The following is a 21,808-nucleotide window of genomic DNA, read 5'->3' on the forward strand; positions in this document are numbered from 1 at the left end:
TACGCTTTAGATATAATTTGGTACGTATTATTTTAACGCGTTATCTACAATAACTCTCGAAATTTTTTAACAATTCACATCTCCCTTGTTTTCTTTCTCCAATGAGCTCTCTTTCTACGCAAGTCGAAATGTTTATCCGTCTTTTGATAAAGATAAGAACAAACAAGTGACAACTACCGTTTAAAATTACAAGAAATTGATTCATTGGACATAGGAAAAAAACGTATAAAACACTTCAGTGCTGTAATTATATCCCGACTCTCTTATTTCTCAATCATATCACCTTCATAGAAATATTACGCATACAGCACACATTTTTTCCATGCGCACGCAAAGCTCCACGTATCTCGTTTAAATTATTTTTCGCTAGCTATCAATTACTCAATGGACATTTACTCAGTTCTCTGTCATTCGTCACCTACATTAATTCACATTTCAAAAAACGTTCCGCGATTATTAAGCTTCAGATTATTCAACAGTAGAATGTTGTTTGTTGTCTCGCGAGCAAATAAAACAGAAGCATAGAGTTGACAAACGCAAATACATTTCCGTGAAAAAGTGCAGTAGCAGCTGAGTAATTAACAGAAAGTTGCAACGTAATCTCTACGGTTAAAGACAATCCCGGTGATTAATGCACCTTTCTGTCTCGTTCTGATGACCGATTTTATACCCGGCAAGGGACGTACCATTATTAAGCGAACTTTCAACCTGAACGAATCCCACGGTTCCAGCTGCTGCATTTTAATCTCCAAAGTCCGGTCGCATAAACGGCAGTCGGATATTCCAAATAGTTGCGCATATGTTTGCAGGACAGTATGCCCCGTATAGTTTCGGCGAAACTTTCTCAACGTGCAAGAGGGTACATGTTCGTTTCAAGATTTAATAACTTTTTAAACTATACGTGCTACGAATTCCCAACTGTGAACTTTAAAATCTATGAAACTACCTCTAGAGACGGAAACTGGAGAAGACCGATCCTTCAGCTCGATATTTTTATCATTGAGCATTTGGTAGTTCGATAATAGAATAATGCTTTGTATTCATTAAGAGCTTATATATTGTGCTATTCAAAAAGTCCGTAGTCCTTTCTTCGTGCGTTTATATCCGATAATATTCAGCAGAATTCATTGTATTTCAGCGCATTCACTGTATCTAGACTGCGTACTCTTGCAGCCTGCATAAAGACTTATTTCAGCCGTTAAGTGTCGTAACAAGTTTGAAAATATTTTATTACTTCGCATATTACATGCATTTTGTACGTTTCCGCATATTTCATGTTTCTCGTAAATGCATAGAAGTTCGCAATTCAGTTACAATGGATGCGTATTCTGACGAAATCTATTTGTAAGAATAGCTTTGTTACAAGTTCCGAAACGCTTATAAAATTCCTAAAATCACCATTTCTCTTCTGTGTTCTTCTTAGATTCTTTCTGATCTTTGACTTATCTAGAATTATTATTTTCTATGCTACTTAAGGAAAGTTACAAATGTCATACGAACGATATAAAAATTCGTTGTTGGCGAAAGAAAACAGGAAAGAGAAATAAATAAGAAGCTTCTGCATAGCTCGTGCCATCTTTTCCTGCCAGGATGCATCGTTGCACACTGATGAAATTGGCGAACGAAACGGTAGCAAGCTTCGATGCCCTCCCACGGTGTGTTAGTGCGCGAATCTGTTTACCGGTTCTATTTACGAGGTTGGGCAACCGTGTAAACCATCCTGCTAATAGAATATGCCCATATTCTGGCCCCGTAGGAAGCATAAGGGCTCAGACCCGTAACGAGCAAGCTCAGCACCGGCGCGTTATCGCGATTTTCCCCGGTTACATTCGGGCCGAGTTTCAACTTTACACACAACGAGCTATCCCGTGCAATCTGCCTCGTTCCTGGCCGAAACTATTGAGTTATTTAGCAGTTCCGGGACGATTATTGAAACGAACCTCGAATCGCAGCCTGATTTGTGGAATGGAATGCTTGCACTAGAGTTAACTCCACGGATTGGATAACGTCGTACCCAGTCATACTTTATGGACTAATTTAGGTTGTTTGCGAGGTTGTATGTGAACTACGATCTGCGTGGAAACCGTGCTTTGTTGGTGAATTAGTTTTTCAATATTTATTTCCTAACTCTGCCATTTCTACTTTAGTTTGTGGCTATGTATTCGGAATTATAAAGTGAATGTTATTATAGCCACAAGCCAATTATGGTCGCATAATCTACAAACTGCACATAAACGACGCTTAACTCCGTTGTTTTTAATTTTACATGTTCGCAATTATAAAATAGAACATGGTGCAAATTTGAAACAAGTCATGGGATCGAGTTAGTCAGAAACTATATTGATGAAAATATTTGATGAATTTTGTTAATTTCACTTGGAATTTTCTATTATTATACTATTTTCTCGCTAAGAAAAGAAAGAACTTACGAGCAAGTCATTTGTTTCTGGGGGCTTGAATATCAATCATATACCGGTGTAACGAAATTAAAAAATCTATGAGTGAAGCTCATCAATCTTAAATAATCGTAATAATCGTAAATAATCTTCTTGGGTTTTTTAATTTTCAAATATTTGTACGAATGGACAGAAATATTATAGACAAATTTGCGTGACTATTAACGTTACAAACTGTTTAACGCTTTATTCTTGCAGCTAATAAATCAATCATTTCTGTAATTACTAGAATCAATGTTTTGTAGACAAAGTGTTTTCTACGGAGATAAATGTTCGCATATTATTATATTTGTTTTTCATCATATCGCTTCAATCATAATTATTTATGCATGGTAAATTTAGGTTCATATTAAACGACGGTGTTACGTCACGAGGCTTACCACAGGCTGTATTTCTAACCGTCGCTCGCGGTCCTACAGTGCCGTAGACAGATCGTCTTATCTGCCCGACGGAACATATACAATGTATCGACGAGCGCATAGTTATCACCAAGCAGCGAGTTCTAGAAACGTTAATGTCGGTCCGTTACTTTTTCCACACAAGAAGGCGGCATACGTGATCATAGGCGCGAACGTGGCGTGACCCGAGCGTAGTGGGGGTCGTCTCCCAGAGAAGACAAAGAAATGATCGAAGGGCAATCAGTCCCTTCTGAAGAGTCAAACGTTATACATCGAGAGGTCTGACGATTAAAATTAAAGTCGCATAATCTAACGAATTCATTGAGAGATATCGGTAAAGTCGGGCGATTTTCTGCAACATATTTACTGTATTCATTGTTAAACAATTTGTGACGTATTCATTATATTATTTTTAAATATTGTCAAATATACTATTTTATGTTAACCTATTAATACAGTGTTAAATTCATTTGATTAGCAGAATCGTAGCGATAATTTACGCCTCTCGTTGACGCGTTTTCCTAGCGACCGCGTCTCTCCGCGAACACCGTAACAGACGGTATTTTTTTTTTTACCGTTAATTATAATTTAAGGATGAAAAAGATGAAAATGTTCTTAAGTGGAACGACGTTTTAGTACGGGAAAGATATAAATCGAAATTAAACGAAATTTCGTACAAGGAAGAAAGGAGAGCACAGGTTGCGTTAAGTAGGAACAGTTTTAATTAGAATCACATTTGATAGTGAAATATACGCAGAGCAATTGAGTTGGTCGCAACACGGCTCTGTTGAATATTTTAATTGAGTAATTAGAATCCCCTGTTTCCCCTGGCTTCGTTCTTCTTCTGTTCTCCGTACCCCAATATTCGTTTCAAAGGACGAACTGAATTTCCTGCTCCCAATGCTACGTAGGACGGCAAGTGCTGATTAGAAAAGGGGGAAACAAGCCGGTTCACCAGGACATTTATATCCAGTGACCCCTGTTGAATTACTAAAACGCGACCGATATTTAATTACCCCGACTCCATTTGCCCAAGCGTTAATTTTAATTCAATCAATTAGCGGATTACGTGGCACTAACCGTCGAATATTCCTATGAAATTAGCTTTTATTAATCCTACTAAAATAATATGAACAATATCCGAATCTATTCTATTACATGGCTATTGACGCTTTGGGTATTAACTAAATGTTCTAAACGCTAAAGAATTTATAAATTTATTCGAAACGTGTACGAAGCGTATAAATTAACGATGGATTAATAATTAAACTAAAGCAGCAGTTACTATTGGAATTATTAAAATTATACCAGTAATATGTTTTATTGTTTGTTAGATATATTAATAGATACATTTACTGTTATTATTAACATCAGAAGATCTTCTACGAGTTTAAAAGAATCTTGTCATCTTCCCTTGTAATAAAGAAATGAAGGAATTAATAGCTTTATAAGATTCGGCAATGAACTGCAATTTTATCATTTGATTTTTGACTTTTCCTGTTCTGTTATTATTCCAATGTCCAAGTGTAACTATGATTATAACAAGTAGAGAGTACTATACTATTTGTTATACTATTTGATGTCGTACGATGTCTGACAAAAGAATGCTACGAGCACTTCAAAGAACCTAAGATTATGCGAATCGATCGTTTTGTATCATCGGCGATGCTTTAAACGTGAACGAGAAGATCGAGAAATGTGAGAGATGCATCAAAATCGTCGATTGCATACACAGGCACCGAGTTTGTAAAGGAAACGGTAATACGAAAATTCTAGCCGGTAGAAGAAAAAAGAGAAGCAAAAAAGAGGACTTTTGAAGGCCTGGCAATCGTATAAATAGCCAAGGTTCAGGCGTATAGCTCCAGTGAATCGGTGGAAAATCATAGAGCGAAACGGTTGAAAGGAGATCCTTCGGCATTGCTCGAAGTGAATTCAATGCCGAAATCAACGATACGATCCTGTAGGAAAGAATCGACGTCGTAGTTCTAGAGCCAACTACCAGTTTCGAATAGAAACTATAGGTGCCGTACGGAAAACTCTGTCATGAAACAAGAAGTGGGTAACAACGGTGCATCCTTTGCAGGCATTCGATCGTGCTCGCAGGTATTTACCCTTTGAAACGATCGTTAAAGAGAAAGAGAGGAAACGCGTGGACTAAGTAAATTTGTTCGTAACTTGGAACTATTCATTTGGAAAAAGTTATAACAATGCGGAGAAAGAGAGAGAGAGAGAGAGAGAAAGTTTATATCATTAGAAAAGCAGAACTTCGCGAGGTTCTCTAGATTTCGTCGATTTTTCTTACGTCAGATTGCAGGCGAGCATTGTTCAGAGCTTCAATTACGATTTCTTATCTCTGTGTGATGCATTCCATTGAAATTACAAGGCACGAACACGGACGAAGGAACCGACGAATTTAAGGGGTCGGTTTGCGTGTCAGAGCAGAATACGTACGCTGACTGGTATTACACCATAATTTCACTGCGCTTTTTTTTCCTCTTGCTTCACCACGCGACGCGGTACGGTACGAGGCTTTCCGTTGTTCCTTTGATTACTTCAGACCACCCTCCTCCTTTCTCCCGTCCCTCTTTTTCCATTCTAGCCCGCTTCTTCCCCGTTCATTTCCGGGACGACTCTAAATTCACGGACGAGGTAAACGATAGGAGCGGGTCGAAAGGTATCGCTGGCCGTGCTTTTGGCCAACTTCGAATCTAAGGGGAAGATCAAATAACTGAACGTACGTGCTGTGACTAGAAGCCACCGAAATTTGGAGAATCACCAAACGGTCAGAGATTGCGGTGGACCCTGTGGAACACGTTTGTTTAAAACACAGTTTCCTTGTTTATCGTTTCTGTGGGCAGAGAAAAATCAAGAATAACCAGTAGAGCAAGATTGCCATATAGTATCCTTGGAAAAATTCTCCGGATTTTCCTGGCTGTATTTAAATCGACGGCATTCATACGCGTGCTACGTGGCAGATACTGCCCGCATAAATTCAAATTTGAATAAATTTGAATAAACGCACCATGGAGGAACGCGTAAAGAATATTTCTCGCGTATCGTCCCGGCTCGTTTCTTCGTTCGTTCATAACTTCCTATTTCGAGAATCAGCGATAGTTCTCCCGGATCAGACGTGTGTTTATTCGTTCACCTTGAAATTAAAAATGGCAGACCGCAATACGAACATGTTAAGGTAAAAAGGCGCTACCGTGCATAAGTTATTGGCATCGCAGATTATTAGACAAATTAATCCAACGCCTCTTTTTACATAAATTTGTCGGTTCTCATGTTAGTTCAATCTGAGATAGAAAGAGTGGAAGAGAGTGAGAGAAGGGGAGAAGACAGATAAAACTAAAATTTCTGGAATTTTTAAGATATCTCTATGTCTGGTTCGTACGTCAAGTTCTGATATATCGACGATCTTCCCAAGTATTCCCTGGCGCAGGAATCCGATCGATAGTCACTCTTTTTGGTCCATTTCCGCGTATGCGGAGCAAAATTTCTCCTCGTGGTGCTCGATAGCGCGTCCCATCGACATTCGTTTCGCCGGACGCTTACAGGTTTTCCATTTCATCGGCCTGCCACGGGACACCATTAAATCGACTGTTCCGTGATAGTAGCGAACAACCATGACCATGGCGAGGGATGGACGGTCGTGACGGTAAATTAATTTCACGACAACTCGTCGACGCTTCGTTATCGGCTGCCAATCCCTTCCGTTACTCCTTCCTTCCCCGGAACGCATATCGATATCGTCTGGGATATCGTTGAGCGATTTCCAACAATTTCGCGTCTGCCTTGTAACAATTTCAATTTCTGCCCCGACGAAATCCCATTTTACCCGTGGAACACAATGGGAAATTTTATCGAGCGCCATAGCTCTGTCTCACTCTTTCCGTTCGCGTTCAACGCACCCTCAACCCCCGTCGACCGTTTCGAGCCTCGTTCGACACAGCGCCGTTTTTCCACCGTTTCCACCCACTCTCACGGGATTATGTTAATGGCGATTCCCTCATCTCTGCGTTCGACGAAATCCTGGTTAATGGCGAATCGAGTGATTCATATAAATCAGCTACAGCGTAACCTAATTCGGCGGAAAGATAATAGTCACCATTTGTGACCCCTGAAATCGTTGGATGGTTGTTGAGCTATGAGAATGTTTTTCTTTCTTCGGTATATATCATTTGGCAAACTCCAATAATAAATCCGAGATGGAAAGGATCGGTGAAAGTGACTGTTGCGCCATTATGACACGGTAGCTATATATCATACGCGTTTATTTAATCCGACCAAGAACGAAACTTCATTCACGCCCAAATCACGTTGATCTGGTGTATAATGAAGTGGTTAGCGAGATAAACGTCATCATAATGCGAAGCATAAATTATGTTGATCGGAGATCAAGTACAACCAGTGACAAAATTCTGCATATAACCTGAGTTTTATGTAGGTTAAGTTATTTTATTTTGCCAGAGAACCGTGTACATTTTCGTGTCTGCATAAAGTGGCTTTGTATTTGCTCAGTATATTAACGTATTTCCGGGAAGAATTAAAGGAACACGAGACATTTAAGTCGCAGAATTTATGAAACGAAATTACACCAGTAATTACTCAATCTTTAATTTTATCAATGTCAAATAAATTGTAAAATTATTTTCAAAATTTAAAGTACATATCTGAGTTTAATTAATAGAATGTTTAATATTAAAGATATTGTTAAAACAACATTGACATCTTTTTCATGATATCTCAAAAAATGGTACATGTAAACTTTTATAACTGGTTGTATCTGTAGGTTGAAATAATTTATTTCTCACATGAGAGCCTTTTCACGCAATTGTACCAGTGTTATTAATAAAATTTTACAAGCCACAGGTTTCAAATTACAAATATTAATAAATACGCTTGCATAACAGTGACAAGCTTGATAATGAAATGAATCAAATTCTAAAATTAAATTTTGCAAAATATACATTATCTGACCTATTTGACAAAAAATAGCATAAAAAATTACAAACTTGTAAAAGATTAGTTGATTAGTTGACAAATTACCTACTATACAAGATCATACTGTTGTATTATTTTCACTGTTGCATTCATGATGAAATTACGATAGAGTCCGTTTTCGTGTACCTAAATCGAAGGTCAGTGAGGCTAGGGGCGAAGCAGGGATGGAAGCATGCCACAGGGAAGCCAGGCATTCTCGAAATTATTAGTTGGCAAACTATTTGCATTAACGGTGGATCAAAGAAGAAGACGATGGGCTGTCCTGGTGCAACTAACACGGTATTTCATGAACGTTAACCGTGATTGCGTACCACGGCCATACACAATACCGTGACGCATTAGTATTGCTGGAAGTTCATCCTTAATCAAGTGCTTATTAGAATTACCCGCGTGCGCGTCAGTGTGTGCATTTGTGTGTGTATACATTTCTGTTGGTAGAAAGCGAGTCGGCAACAACCAGCTCACTCAAGAGGTAGAACTTTTGATGTTGCAAAGCAGCTGCATCGTCTAACCTCGTTTGAACGTAAAGCTCGAAGAGTTTCCATATTCATCCAACTTACTTTGACTTTGCGAGAAATACTCACGCTCCTCTGTTGCCGTGACGCCTTGTTAAATAAGAATAGATTTCTCCATTATTTATACGCTTCTGCGGGAAAATTTCACCGTTTGCGTTCGTATAACTGCGAAATTTTATGCTCTCGGAATATTTATTGCGATTTCTAGGTGATGCACCTAATATAAATACGCCTCTCTTAATAAATATTAAAATACTTGCTAGTTTGATACGGAATGTAACAATCATACTATATTATCGAAATAAAAACGAACGATCAAGCAGAATTTTATATTCGTGCAAGATAGCGATCTAAGATATTGATGCAATAAATGTTGGTAAAATTATTCGTAAGGATTATAGAAAAATAATAATTCACCGTAAAAGAATAGCTTGCATATCACAGTATTATAACCGTACACTTAGATATTCGACGATTGAATCATGAGATCGATACTACGTGTAAAATAGGCTAATCAATGTTCCAGTTGAATATCGTTGTTTATTAAATAACTTGTGTGCTTTAATTACAAATTTATTTACTTACCTCTGGTAATATGTTGCACTTCACTTCGATTTTAGCTGAGCTGTGTAAATACCACGTCACCATTTTGAAAGAGTTCGATTAAAACTATAATATATGTGAATACACAAGTATTATAGGTAAGAATATACTCATACATACATACATCCTTGGATGTTTCTCGCGACACGCCATCTGGTACGCCAAGGTATAACTATCGTCATTACTAAACGTGTCTCGGCCTCGGTATGTTTACATTTAGTGCGGCTAGATTCTGTTCGCGAGAAAAAATTGTAAATATACAACGAATGTGGGTTTCACGTCGCAAATCGTCTTCAGTTGCCGGTTTCACTGTGCGGCGCAATCAACCTCTTCGGTATAAACCTCTTCGCTCGTTCGCGCGTAGTATTAGTTGTCGGTCGCGTGCAATAACGATTGCGTAGTGTAGTGCCTACTTTAATTGACGTTTCTACGGAAGAAGTTAGGGAGAATGCAGTGGAAACGATCGAAATTATGGTAAGTTTTTCGCAACAATTATCGCATCAAGATACCGCGAATGTATAGATATTCAATATACAATTGAATCAATATACAATATGGCGGAACGAATGCTCTCGAAAAAACATACTGCGTACATACACACATATTACGTACTTTGCTAACGTAGTTTGATTTTGACGCGATATGATGTATGTGTCGTTTACGATGCAAGGAACACACACTGATATATTAACAGCAAAAACTGTTACCGGAAATTGCTATGTAACATAACGATCGATAAACAGCGTTCGTTTCTGGAACAACATCCGAGTTAATCTTTCCGATACGAAGTTCGTTTGTATCTACACGTACGTATCAGTTTTTCCCAGTGAGATAATAAACCTTGAAAGTTTTAGCAATTGCCTAATAATCAATAGAATTCCCTCCGAATCTTTAGAATAAAGAAGGATAGATTCAACGAAAAGATAATTTCCTTAATGGTATTGTCCATACTCTTTGCAGGTGGATCAAGCCTGGCGAGCGTGGTCGCCGGAAGTAAACCTTTGAACAAGCCAGATTTCGACGACATCGCCCCACGAAATGTTACTGCCATCGTTGGTCAAACAGCGGAATTGAATTGCTTCGTGAAGCATCCTGGAGACAGAGTAGTAAGTGACGACTTATTTTTCTAAAGGATATTATAGCGTCCACCATTCTGGGGCTGTCTATGTAAATATTTATCTACCGATGATCGCGGATCATACAATTTTTCGATATAAATCAAGCGAATCGTTATTTTCTCGTGACACATTGATGCTGCATAAATCATCTGAGCAAATCATATAAAATAGCCAACTTAATGAATCACTTTTTCCGGGATATTCCAGTTATTCGATAATATTCGCGGAAAAACTAGTAGACAAACGTTTATCGTTTATCGTCAAAAACATTTCGAAATCGTTAGAGAAAATAAGAGAAGGGGAACATTTTCATTTATATTTCATGGTATTTCATTTATCGACTAATTCCATGAATCAATATACTCACTACGGTTGGCTGATTGTATACAGTTGTATTTTTCTTTTACGTAATCCGTACATCAGGAACGTTTACAATAATTGTATGAATACAATCGGGAATAATTTTAGGCGGGACGAGGAAGGTCCGATAGGATCGGCCAAACTTTAACGAGCCGGTACCAATAATTTTCTAACACAATACAGTTCATTAAATGCCGGAGGGAGAACTGTTAAAATCGGTAGGAACAACAGCGAACCAAAATCTTCGCATAATTATTGGTATTTATTCATTAGCATACGTACCTATAAACTGTATCAATATGCGTAATGACTAGCTTTCGCCCCGGACTCACGTCCGTGGAGATTGTGTAATATTTACTTATTGCCGCGTACACGCATATTGTTGCTACATTTTCCGGTCACCTGCTCACGGTTCATGAGATTCGCGTGAATTATTAATCATCGCAGAAATTAGGGGAAATTAAGATAATAGACACACCTCGTTTCTAATTGTGGACGCTGTAAATTAGTCTTGATTCAGCGAAATCAAGTATCGTCCGTACTGTATAATTTCATCGATAGAAAAGAAAGTTTGATAGATAAAAATCGTCATTTGTTGCCACGGCCGCTATCGCTATAAACTATAAATCCTATTGCCTTCTTTCGATGCTCGTGAACGACGTTCCGACAATAAAAATCACCTTTCTTTCGATAGCGGTCGTCGTGAATTCAATTACCTTACACTACAGGGCGAATCCATCAGCCAAAGACTATCGCGTTCCGCTTTTATACGATGTTCACTACGACCGATGTCTCTTTGACATCACGTGTTCAACTCGAGTCTACTTTAACGCGTCACTAAACGTCCATCGGGTTAGCAGCAAGAAAGACAGCCCTTAAATCTCTTCTTCTCCTCGACTTGCATTCTCGAATCTGTGCTGAATACTCGACGTCCGTGTATGCACGTAAATACATACATGCTTCCCTGTACTTGTCAATAGCGGCGTGTCTGTCTTTAGCCCGTGCTGCTCAAGCACTGTCTTTAATTGCTGGACAGGAGAGTCTCTAGTAGCGGAAGAAGCAAGTGCAGGTTAGACTAGGATTGCCAAGTGATCACAGGGTGACTGTACCTTCGCCAGCGGCAAATGAACCGATCAGGTATACTCAACCAAGTGGTTACAGAGCCAAGCCCCTTTCTCTCTATCAATACTTGGCGTACTGTATGCATACATGAGATGTAGAAGCGTGTGCGGCGAACGCAAATGTAGAGGCTACGGAGGTGAACAAAGATCAAAGAATATGTGTTAAATAGTGAATTAGGAATTTTTAGTCGGGTAGAGGATTATGTAATTTTTGGAGATTTTAAAAATGTTATAGTACGTAAATAAGGAAAGTTATATTAAATTCAACTTAATTTAGTTTTTAATTGTCATGCAAAATATAGTAGTACAAGTTTATGTTTAAATCCTCTATAGTAGAAAAAATAGAAATATTTTCAACATAATTGGTCGAATATACGAGTGAACATTTGTCTATTTATACGTCCATCGCTGTGTATTGAAGAATGAGTTAAATGATACAGCCGGTGCAAAACCGAATATTTTGGATTATACTATCGAATTTTATGCAAAAATTTATATTTTTCTGAATACAAGTAAAGGAAAAGAGCTTTATAGTTTACTTTGAATATTTAACCTTTGCACATTCTGTACATATTTGAGTATTTAAAATTCTCGTAAATTCATAAATATCCGTAATGTGAGATATAGAATGATAATACTTAGTGATCAGTTTCGAATGAAATAAAATCATTCCTTAGATGATAAGAAGGAGTACAGATGCTTTACATTTTTGCTTAAATACCTTTCACGCAGTTGAGATTTCTTTATCCTCCGGTTCTTTTTCCACGCTTACTACGCCGTTCAATTTATTGCCTCACTGCACGATCGTATACATTAATCGCATATTTTTATTAAAAACTACATAATTTCATGTTGTTTCTTCCCCATTAAGTGGTAAAACGCTTTCTGTAATTCACGAAGGGCGTTATTCTCTTTTTACTCTATTTTCACGTACACTTTTCTTCCAAGTAACCGTACTTTTATTTATTCTGCATCGTGTTTAAGGTGCATTAGTAACACCGCGAATTGTCGAGTGAAATCTATTCGGTACTTATTAGGGTTATATATTAGCCTGAATAATGCAGTAGGTTTGATACGGTGATATATGGGCTTCTTAAAATTCTCCTGGAAAACTGTTGCTTCGCGCTAGATCACTGTTCTCTCCTTCGTGAAGAAAAATAGTGGAGGGGGTTGCATCTCGTTTGCAACCGGAGGGCAGCAGCACGATTGTAACGTGCCGGCTCCACGGAAGTGATCTGTTTAATCGAGCCCTTCCCATCGCATGTACCGGCGCAAATAGTTCGAATGGCTTAGGCTTAATCGTGTACGATGTACACCAGCGTGATGCTAGTCCGCAGAAGGAATTCGTGATGCGCGTGGCAAGAGTGACCATTTAATTATTCTATCTAGTCGGTTTGCTTTTTCCCCGCTTAATCAATCGTTCGCTACGCATATTCATCGACTTGTTTTCTATTGGAAACAGTTCGATCGTTCGCAAAACATTATCTTTCCTGTCCGTCGCGTTAACGAACACAGGAACACACACGATCGATCGATGGAACGTAAACGTTTCGGCGTATTGAACGAGCTGGGAACGTTAATTCACTGTCCAAACGATATTTTCGAAGGAAAATGAAAAAATACGCGTTCTACGGAAATATTTCGAGCATTAGACGAATGCATTTGTAAATAAAAATCAGAGTAATTATAACGGTTGGAGAAAGTATTGGAATCTTTTATGAGTACATTAAGTGTGTTCTATGAAACATGTTGAAACTTCACTAGCACTGTGATGACATTCAATCGTCATAGTTATATTGGTGAACTTTAAAACAAATATGAAATTCCACTGAAATGTCCAGTTGTCATGTCTTTTTTCTACAATTTTTATATAATTACCATAAAATCATATATAGATTGCAATTTCTTTTTTTTCTATTTATTTATTATCTAATCTAAACTTAACTCAAATCCTACGTCAAACTTGAATTTAAACCTAAAAGATATAGTACATGATATAAAAGATGCTTTTATATGTATCTGCGAATCTGAAACTTATAAACGATATTACTCTGAATGTTGACCTGAATAAGAAAATCAATAAAATCGACGAAATATGTTCCTATGTAATTATCAAAATCAGTTTTGTAATAAAAAGTCAGACGGTTTATCGAGGCATCCGAGACGAAGTGTAGTCACGTGACACTCCCTGGCGCTTGTGTAACTCCGATAATTGATTTAGCGGCGGATCAGGAACGTAATACATATAACTGCTTTATACCAGGGGCAGGAGGGATCCGTTTAAACTTAGTTTAATTAAACCGTGGATTTATTGGGCGTCGCTTGATACGTACACACGAAGATACGGATGCAGTGTCTAGCGACAAGGGGTCCGCGTTCAGTGTACCCGGTTTCCGAGGGCTGGTAGGGGTAGCTACGCCGTCGAATGAAATGTTGCACGTGTTTGCAGCCGTGTGCGTGTGTAACGCAGGTATATTTGTATGCGCACACTCGCGATAAACGAGATAGTGAATCCTCCAAGTGATTCCGGCAGAGATAGGCATTGCTGATAACGTCAATTGACATAATGGCATCGATGATGTAGGATACAAATGTCAGCACGAAGAATCTATGGAACATGGCGTAACGACACGGGGTAAATCATAAGAGCGAAACGAATAATCGTGGAACGAATAGTCGTGGAACGAAATGTCGAGGAATTAGTTAGGATGGCATATTCAGTCAGGTGAATCGTAGTTTAACGAAGGACAGACAGCTCTTGCTAGCTCGTTGGAAATGGTAAATTGGCGTAGACGACAAGGACGTAGTTAATTGAGATGAAGGAGTTGCCGGGGAAATTGGGTTGAAGTACGACGACCGGTTGTTTTGTGTCAGCTGTTCAGCACGGATGCCCGTGGAGTTTCTTCTGTTTGTCATCGATCACACGCCGTGCACGACTTTAGGGTGAAATAATTGTCTTCGAATATATTTACTTGTTCCTGGCACTGTTATACATAAAGAGAGTTTGCAATGTGAATAAAAAATTCTGTTTGGTCGAGATGGATTTGTGGAGAATATTTAAAGAGACCATATGTGCATTGAAATATTTACACAGCCAGGGCAACGTTTTAGAGAGGTAAATCTAATCGACGACAACTAATTATACGAAATACCAATTACAGCGAGGCCGATCCAAGAAGTTTCAATCATCTCGGACGGGCGTAATGTACCCTGTGTTGGAGACGAACCGTTTGCAGTAGATATCTTATTAGCACTATGGTTACGTTCATTAAAGTTCAATGAACAAATTAATCGATCGCTGTCGCTCGTATAAAGCGGGTTTCGCCTCCTCTATCGAAACGCTAACTAAAGACATTAACAGGTTAATTGCTGTAGTGCGTATGTCATTGTCCAAAACTATCTTCGACCATTGTTCATTAAACACGATCTAAAAATATTTTCAAATTATCGCTCATCCTAAAGTTCATAAAAATTCTTTTCATATTACTAAAAACGGAATGTCTTTTATAACACGCTCCACGCGAAGTTTAATTAAAAGAAAGAAGTATGAATAATAAAGGAAGCAGAGGAGTGCCTTCCTCTGGGAAGAACTAGCCAGTATGAAACAATGAATATGCTTTGTTGGCCGCAATCCGGCCAGGAAAAAATTTCCAGTTTCTGCGAGCCACCTGCAACCTGTGTGCCGGACACGGTCAGTAATGAACAAAGAAAATGCAAGTCAGCATGCTGGTGGATGTAGGAGAGCAAAAGGACGAGAGGCAGCAGCTTTCGAGCAGACAGATGTTATCTTTGGACAGGCTGCTTTATCATAATCCCTCTAACCGTGGCAAAAAGGTCTCCTCGTCGTTTCTTCTTAATTACCCGTCACTCTGCTCTCGTGTCTCCTGGAATCATTAGCCGGGCTAATTAATAATCGAAGATGATCGATCGACGAGAAGGTGGTTCGGTGTGGCCACCATCCGGGGATCGTTGCGAGGTAGAGGAAGCAGGAAGTTGGCAGAAGCGGCGAGCGACTTTTAATTGCGGTGAATCCAGGAAATTGTTTTCCACGCCGGTGAAATAAGCCGGGACATCGAAGAACGCCACGATGCGGAAGGGGAAAAGAGGGGAAGGGTGGACTAAGTCCGATTTAATCTCGTAATCGACGCGTCGGCTCTCCGACTAAAGGGACAGAGAGTCGAATTGAAACAATTTCTGTTGGAAGAACCGAGAAATGCAATCGTCAGCGAGCCGACTGAGAGACACGGGATTCTTCCTTCCTAATCCCCGCCTAGGACGAGTGTTTGCGAACGAACGGCATTCTCGAGGATTTCTGGACTCTCGAGGAAAGCTCACCGGTCCCCCTAGTCTTTCTCGATTACGAGCCTCTGTCCTACGGAGTTTGCACAGCGGTCGGAGGATCCTGTCCATCTAGGAGCACCACGCGAGACACGCCCACTTGCACGCCACCGTTCATTTTCAATAGCGTATATTTGCGGATTGGAGGACGAACGAGGACCAGAAACCACGAGGAGTGTTAGTATCCTTTAATATACGAGATACATATATGTGCAGGTACAGTCATCGTTCGACGATTCTTCTAATACCATGGGCAATGAACGCGGGTGGAGATTGGAACAATAACATAGTAGACTGTGGGGAAGGGATCAGGGGATGACGAGGCGCAATCGAGAAGAAGCTTTTATCTTCTATCCGGAGAATTAAAGGAGTACCGTCCGTCTCGGTCAAACGATTGCTCTCAATTAGCTTTATCTGTATTTACGGTGGACGGAGGTGAAACGGACACGAGGACCCCGCTAGCTGTTTGATTCTTCGGGAAACTGGGATAGTGAGAATCCTCTTCGTTTGCAGTTAAAAGAATCCGAGGGTAATCGCCGAGAGGCCGTGAATTATAATTCCCAATTAAAACCGAGTAAATGCAGTTAACAATTCCTCTTCATCGACGAACAAAATCGTATTTCCAGTAGAATTGATTCCGGACAATAAAATATAGGATGCAATATGAAGTTAAAGGCACGATAGTAACAAGTAGTATACGAACATTATTATGAGATTCTCTTCAATCAGCTTTACGACGGCTTAGCGCGGATAAAAAACTAAAAGCGACCATTACGAATTCGCGAAAGCTGCTGGACAAAGTACGGCATCTAACAGAAATTACCGGGTTGACGCTTAGACTGATTGTGGGTGTGATCGACTAAATTTCGTCGATCAAAGTGGCTTTATTGCCGTTTCTATCGACTCTATGGACGAATTGAATTGACGTGGTTATTGCGGTTGCGAATCAAGGAGACACGAGCAGAACGAGCCTGTCGATGGAACTCGAAAGGACGCATGATGTTGCCTTGCTAGAGATTCGATCGGAATGATAAGCAAACCCCCTTGTTTTGTTGAAATCTGACATGTGACAAATTGCAACGGTGATAGGTACATGTACTACGTGCTAATTTTATCAAGCCTGGAAGATAAAACAAAGTAGTGAGATTAGATCTTGATGAAAAGAAATCGTCCATTCTACAGTAGGTTTCTTTGACTTTGGGCGATTTTTTTACATTTAGGAAAGTCTGGGAAGTTTCTAGATATTTAAGGAAAGTTGAAGACGCAAAAATGAATACGATGTACGTAATACGCGAAAATGTATTAAATATTGAAATTCCATTTTTTTATTATATTCATAAAAATATGAATTTGCATAAGTATCCGCAGTGTAATAATGACGCTTTGGGATCACGTATAGCAGAGTTTGCGTAATAAATTTGATAAACTGTGGAGGATTGGTTTAGGAATCCTAGTCAATTTAAATTTGAGAATTTGAGGGTTCGAAAATTGAAATATTTTGATATTGGAACATTTGAATTTGAATCTTCAGTCATTGAAGAAAACTGGTCATTGTGTGATAGGCTTCACCTGGCCTTATTATTGGCACAATTGAAGAATTCACAGAAAGTTCATTAGGGCAGATGAAAAAGAAACGTATTTTTCAGTTGTAACAAATAGCCGGAAGATTGACTTTAAATGCGAAACTTCTTTAAACACTTGGCGAACGACGGTACGCTTCGTTAACTCGAGTAATCTTGAACCGAGACTTCTCGAGTTATCAAACCATTCTGAGAGCTGTCTGTTAAAGGCGAAGGGAGTCATTTTCCGTCGCATGGACGATGAAGTCTCGACAAAATTATTTTCTTTCAGCCTTTTATTGCCCAAAGCTCGTTCAGATTCACCCGTTTCGAACCATTTCATGAGCACTGAATAGTTTCTTTCTTTCATTTCTTTCCTTTTCCTTCGTTCTATCGGTACTTATTTATTCAGCACGAAATAACATGGATAAATGATAAAGCGTAATCAAATCTTATTTCACTGGCTTTCGTGGAACTTGTGACTTAACAAAATGAAACGCTTCCAAATTCTTCCTGAAAACTGCTCTTTACACGTTCCTCCGAGACGCTACGAGTTTTTGATTTGGCCGTTAAGAATTTTAAATCTATCATAACCCACTTTCCTACTGCAAGTTGTATTCGTAATACATCACAAAGTCTCCAATTTCAAAGCTGGCTGTCGTAAACATTTATCGCCAAGAAACGAACCCATTCAACATTTCCAGTTATTTTCTCCTTCAGAATATTCTCGAAACTTTACTATTCACTCTGTTTATGAATCGGGGATATATAGAAAATTGTACGATTGATAGAAGATTAAATTTTCATTAACATTCCAATGTCATGCTACATATCATAAGCTTTGAACAAATTGAATTTTAAAAAGGCAATAAATATACAAGCTGGAACGTACGAAACGTTACAAGATGTTTTTCGGAATTTATTGCTGATATTGAGACCTCATCCTTCTTTTTCCTTTTTTTATTTAAATTGACAGGGGCCAATAAGTTAGAGCACAACGAATTTTAAAAATTTTAAATTATATAGATTCCTAAAATGGTATATAATTTTCCTGAGAGTTGACTTAAGAAACTTTTTTTTAAGAAAAATCTCATATTCGATTGTCTGAATTATTTTGTTTGTAATATAAGTTATTATTCTTTTCCCTCGAAACGTTCTCGAAACTTTGCTGCTCTCTGTCTATGAACCACAAATACACAAAAAATTCTATGATTAGCAGACAAAGAGAAAAGCGCAATTTATCAATAGGGATGGTTGACTAAGGCGATGGGATTCCGATAATTATTTTTCCTGAAAAAGAAATTATTATTATCTCGAGTAAAAAACCAAATCTGTCGTAGCGTGATCTATTAAACCAGGCAAAATGAGCTACGTCCTCGCTGGTGGATATCGAAAGAGGAGAGTTGCGACACGAGCCATAGAAAAAAAGACGCGGAAGCTCGAGTCGAGGGTGAAAGAAAAATGGAAGGGGGATGAGAACTGACGGAGAATGCTAGGCGTCGATGACGGTCGATGCTAAAAATGCCTTCCAGCTTTTATCAGCGGGTCGCAGACATAATTTAAGAGGGGGCACTATTAAAAATGTGGCCTCCGGGACTAAAAAGGAGAGAGTCTATGAGACATCGTTCGCGAACGCGGGAGGCTATTAGGAAAAATTTTTGAAGTAGGTAACTCTCCTCGTAATGAGTTCGTCACTTTGTTCACTGTCTTCTATTCGGGTAAAATGATGGGGTCTTAATGATAATCGTTTTATCAGCATCTGCTTTTTACAATATAATGGAAGCCATGTTCGTTAATGATTGATACGTTCGTTGTATTCATCTGGATAGATTTGAATTACTTGCAGAGTTGCTGAGTACAGTCAGTCACGAGAGTCTACTAACATATTACAAATTTTATAAATATTATATATCCTATATATTTTATTAAAAAAAATTACAAAACTCTATTTGGTTATAGAACTAGTTACGTTCACATATCAACGATGTACAATAATTTTGTATTTCCTCGTTAGTGTTAAAATGTTTGCAGGAGGAATGGAGAAAAAACATGAAACTCGTAAAAGATTTAGGACGAATTATTAATAATTAAAAGATAGTTAATGTTATCAATATTAAGAAGGATATTTATAGAAGTTTGTAATTAACAGATAGAACGATCAAATGTTATTTTTATAAATGTGCATCTGATTCCAACAGATAAAATATTCGATTCCAAATGTAAGGAGGTGTATGTAAACTTTTGCGCCTGACTGTAAACGTATGTACGAATATACGATACAGAAAGTGAATCGGTATACGCATTGAAAGACACGTTGGTCATTCATTAATAAAACAAAATTAACGATGTCTTGATAATGAACGTATCGCGATAATTTATGAAATATTACCTTTTCCGACGTTATAAAAGAATATTAGTGGCTCCTTCGTGCATATTTCCTCGTCCATTAAACAATTAATTAATCCACAATACAACGGAAAAGAATTTTATTTGCCAAGCGGATTAATTTGACATTGGTTCGTTTCCTCGCATATCAATTCATCAATTTCACGCGAAACGTTTGATTCAGGATTGACGTTTGAACAATTTTTACATACTCCGCGTACACGGTGCACAATAAAAGTTGAACTATATTGTTGGTGATTCGCCGATGTTCATTGCGCGCCGCTCGTAAAATATATACGAGATGCCATAGAATGCCTTGGGATACTTGAAAAATTTTCACGATAGCATGCTACGTTCTTCGCTAGAAACAAAACGAGCTCGCTCTTTTTCATTCCCCGAGTTCTTCACGATACATTTCTCCGAGAAAAATAAAATTTACGCTTGATCTCCGACTTTTCTCATTATCATTCCCGCTGTATCGTTCGTCTGCTTCGACCACGTCCTAATGCACTATGGTATAAAGAAAAGACGAGGGAGAAAGAGAAATCTTATATAACTGAAACTGGTAAACGACAAGAAGCAGAAAGGATTGTGGGTATTGTTGTCAACCGCGGCTGTGTAAAATGTTACGCGATACCGGTTGACTAGGTAAGAAAAGCCGGTATCAAGCAGCCAGGCTGGACTAATCGTATCCGCTATCCGTATCCTTTTGTTGCGGGTGCTAGTCTAATGATACGGCCATTGTGCCGGGATTCAAGCCACAGAGATACGAGAATCTTTTCTTAATGGAAACTCGATGTAAGACTGACGCCATCCAGTCGAAATCGTGACGATCGTAAGAGTTAATAGAACGTGACTTTACAGCGGAGGAAATGTTCATTTTTATGCTTAATAGCTACGTCTTCTTCATTCAGTATATTAATCGCTTGCTTTACGATTTTATCACGAACGAGCTTTAGTTGATCGCTGCTGTAACAGTGTCAGGTATAAAATATATTTGGAACGTTGTACATAATTATCTCAAGTTTTGCGAAAAACAGATTTAGCGAATGACTTGTGAAAATGTAATACTATACGCTGCATCAAATATAAGAGGATTAAAAAAGCGCATTGAAAATTTAAGTCAAAGTTAAATTTTACTACAGGCAAAGATAAATTCAAGCTACTGAGAATTTCATTTAGAAAGGTACTGTGTTAACGTAATGAATGAAAAATTTCGATTCTTTTGTTTTCTCTTAGACTTTAATGTTTTATGCAATCTGTGTTTGAAATTGAAAAAGGATTTGAAAAAACGACACAGCGAAGTATCATTCTTACGTATCTAACCCGAGATATTATAATTCCGCAGGTGTGTAGAGTATTACAGAAGGATTAGTTGCTACGGTTTATTTCGCGATACAAAGGGACAGGTATTAATTTCTTGTCTTCAGTTTGTTTTTCATACAAAATAATACTTTCTGCCTTGGTTATTTACGAGTAACACGGCACTCTACAGATTTGCCAGATTAAGGGTGGGTCCGCCAGCTATAAATTAAAACCTTAAGCTCGTCTCTGCTTCTTTCTCTTTCCTGTTGAAACTCTGTCGAGGATCCGTGTAAGTATCCGTTCCCAGCGTTTCTACCGGAACTGGTCGGGTTCAAGCGGTTTTATTCCGTTCAAGATTAATTGCGAACTGACGAATGTTTTCTCTCTAATGTAAAAAGAAAAATAAAAAAAAACGAAGAGGATTCCCTTTTGTACTCTGTAGCCTTAGAAATCTGACACTCTGACGAATCGATCCGAAAAAAATATAAAACAAAACATCAAATTGTTCGCAATTTCCGAAACGAACTTGAATCCGATCGCAAATTCAAATTTATTTCTTTAATTTCAAATTCAACTGTGATTTTATACATCAAACAATGGTGAAACGCTATTGTTACAAGTATGTGACAGCCGCTGAATTGACCGT

At 38.5% G+C, this 21,808-nt stretch overlaps 1 protein-coding gene and 1 long non-coding RNA gene across 13 annotated transcripts in view; one reads left to right on the top strand and one right to left on the bottom strand.

Annotated features, from left to right (window-relative positions):
* The window catches only part of LOC126872397 (uncharacterized), a 33,257-nt gene extending 24,177 nt beyond the window's left edge, over window positions 1-9,080 (bottom strand). For both annotated transcript variants that reach the window (XR_007691971.1, XR_007691970.1), the window contains exons 1-2: window positions 8,959-9,080; window positions 8,443-8,590 (exon numbers count right to left, since the gene is read on the bottom strand). This is a non-coding gene — a long non-coding RNA (uncharacterized LOC126872397). The remainder of the gene's footprint in view (window positions 1-8,442; window positions 8,591-8,958) is intronic.
* The window catches only part of LOC126872395 (basement membrane-specific heparan sulfate proteoglycan core protein-like), a 291,064-nt gene that overhangs the window by 72,993 nt on the left and 196,263 nt on the right, over window positions 1-21,808 (top strand). For all 11 annotated transcript variants that reach the window (XR_007691963.1, XR_007691964.1, XR_007691965.1 and 8 more), the window contains exon 3: window positions 9,937-10,082. Coding sequence is in view for 4 of the 11 variants with exons in the window: in XM_050632304.1 (XP_050488261.1) it covers window positions 9,937-10,082 (146 nt within the window). In the remaining 7 variants the exon portion in view is untranslated. The remainder of the gene's footprint in view (window positions 1-9,936; window positions 10,083-21,808) is intronic.

This window comes from Bombus huntii, chromosome 13 (genome assembly GCF_024542735.1).
Source record: "Bombus huntii isolate Logan2020A chromosome 13, iyBomHunt1.1, whole genome shotgun sequence".
Taxonomy (NCBI): domain Eukaryota; kingdom Metazoa; phylum Arthropoda; class Insecta; order Hymenoptera; family Apidae; genus Bombus; species Bombus huntii.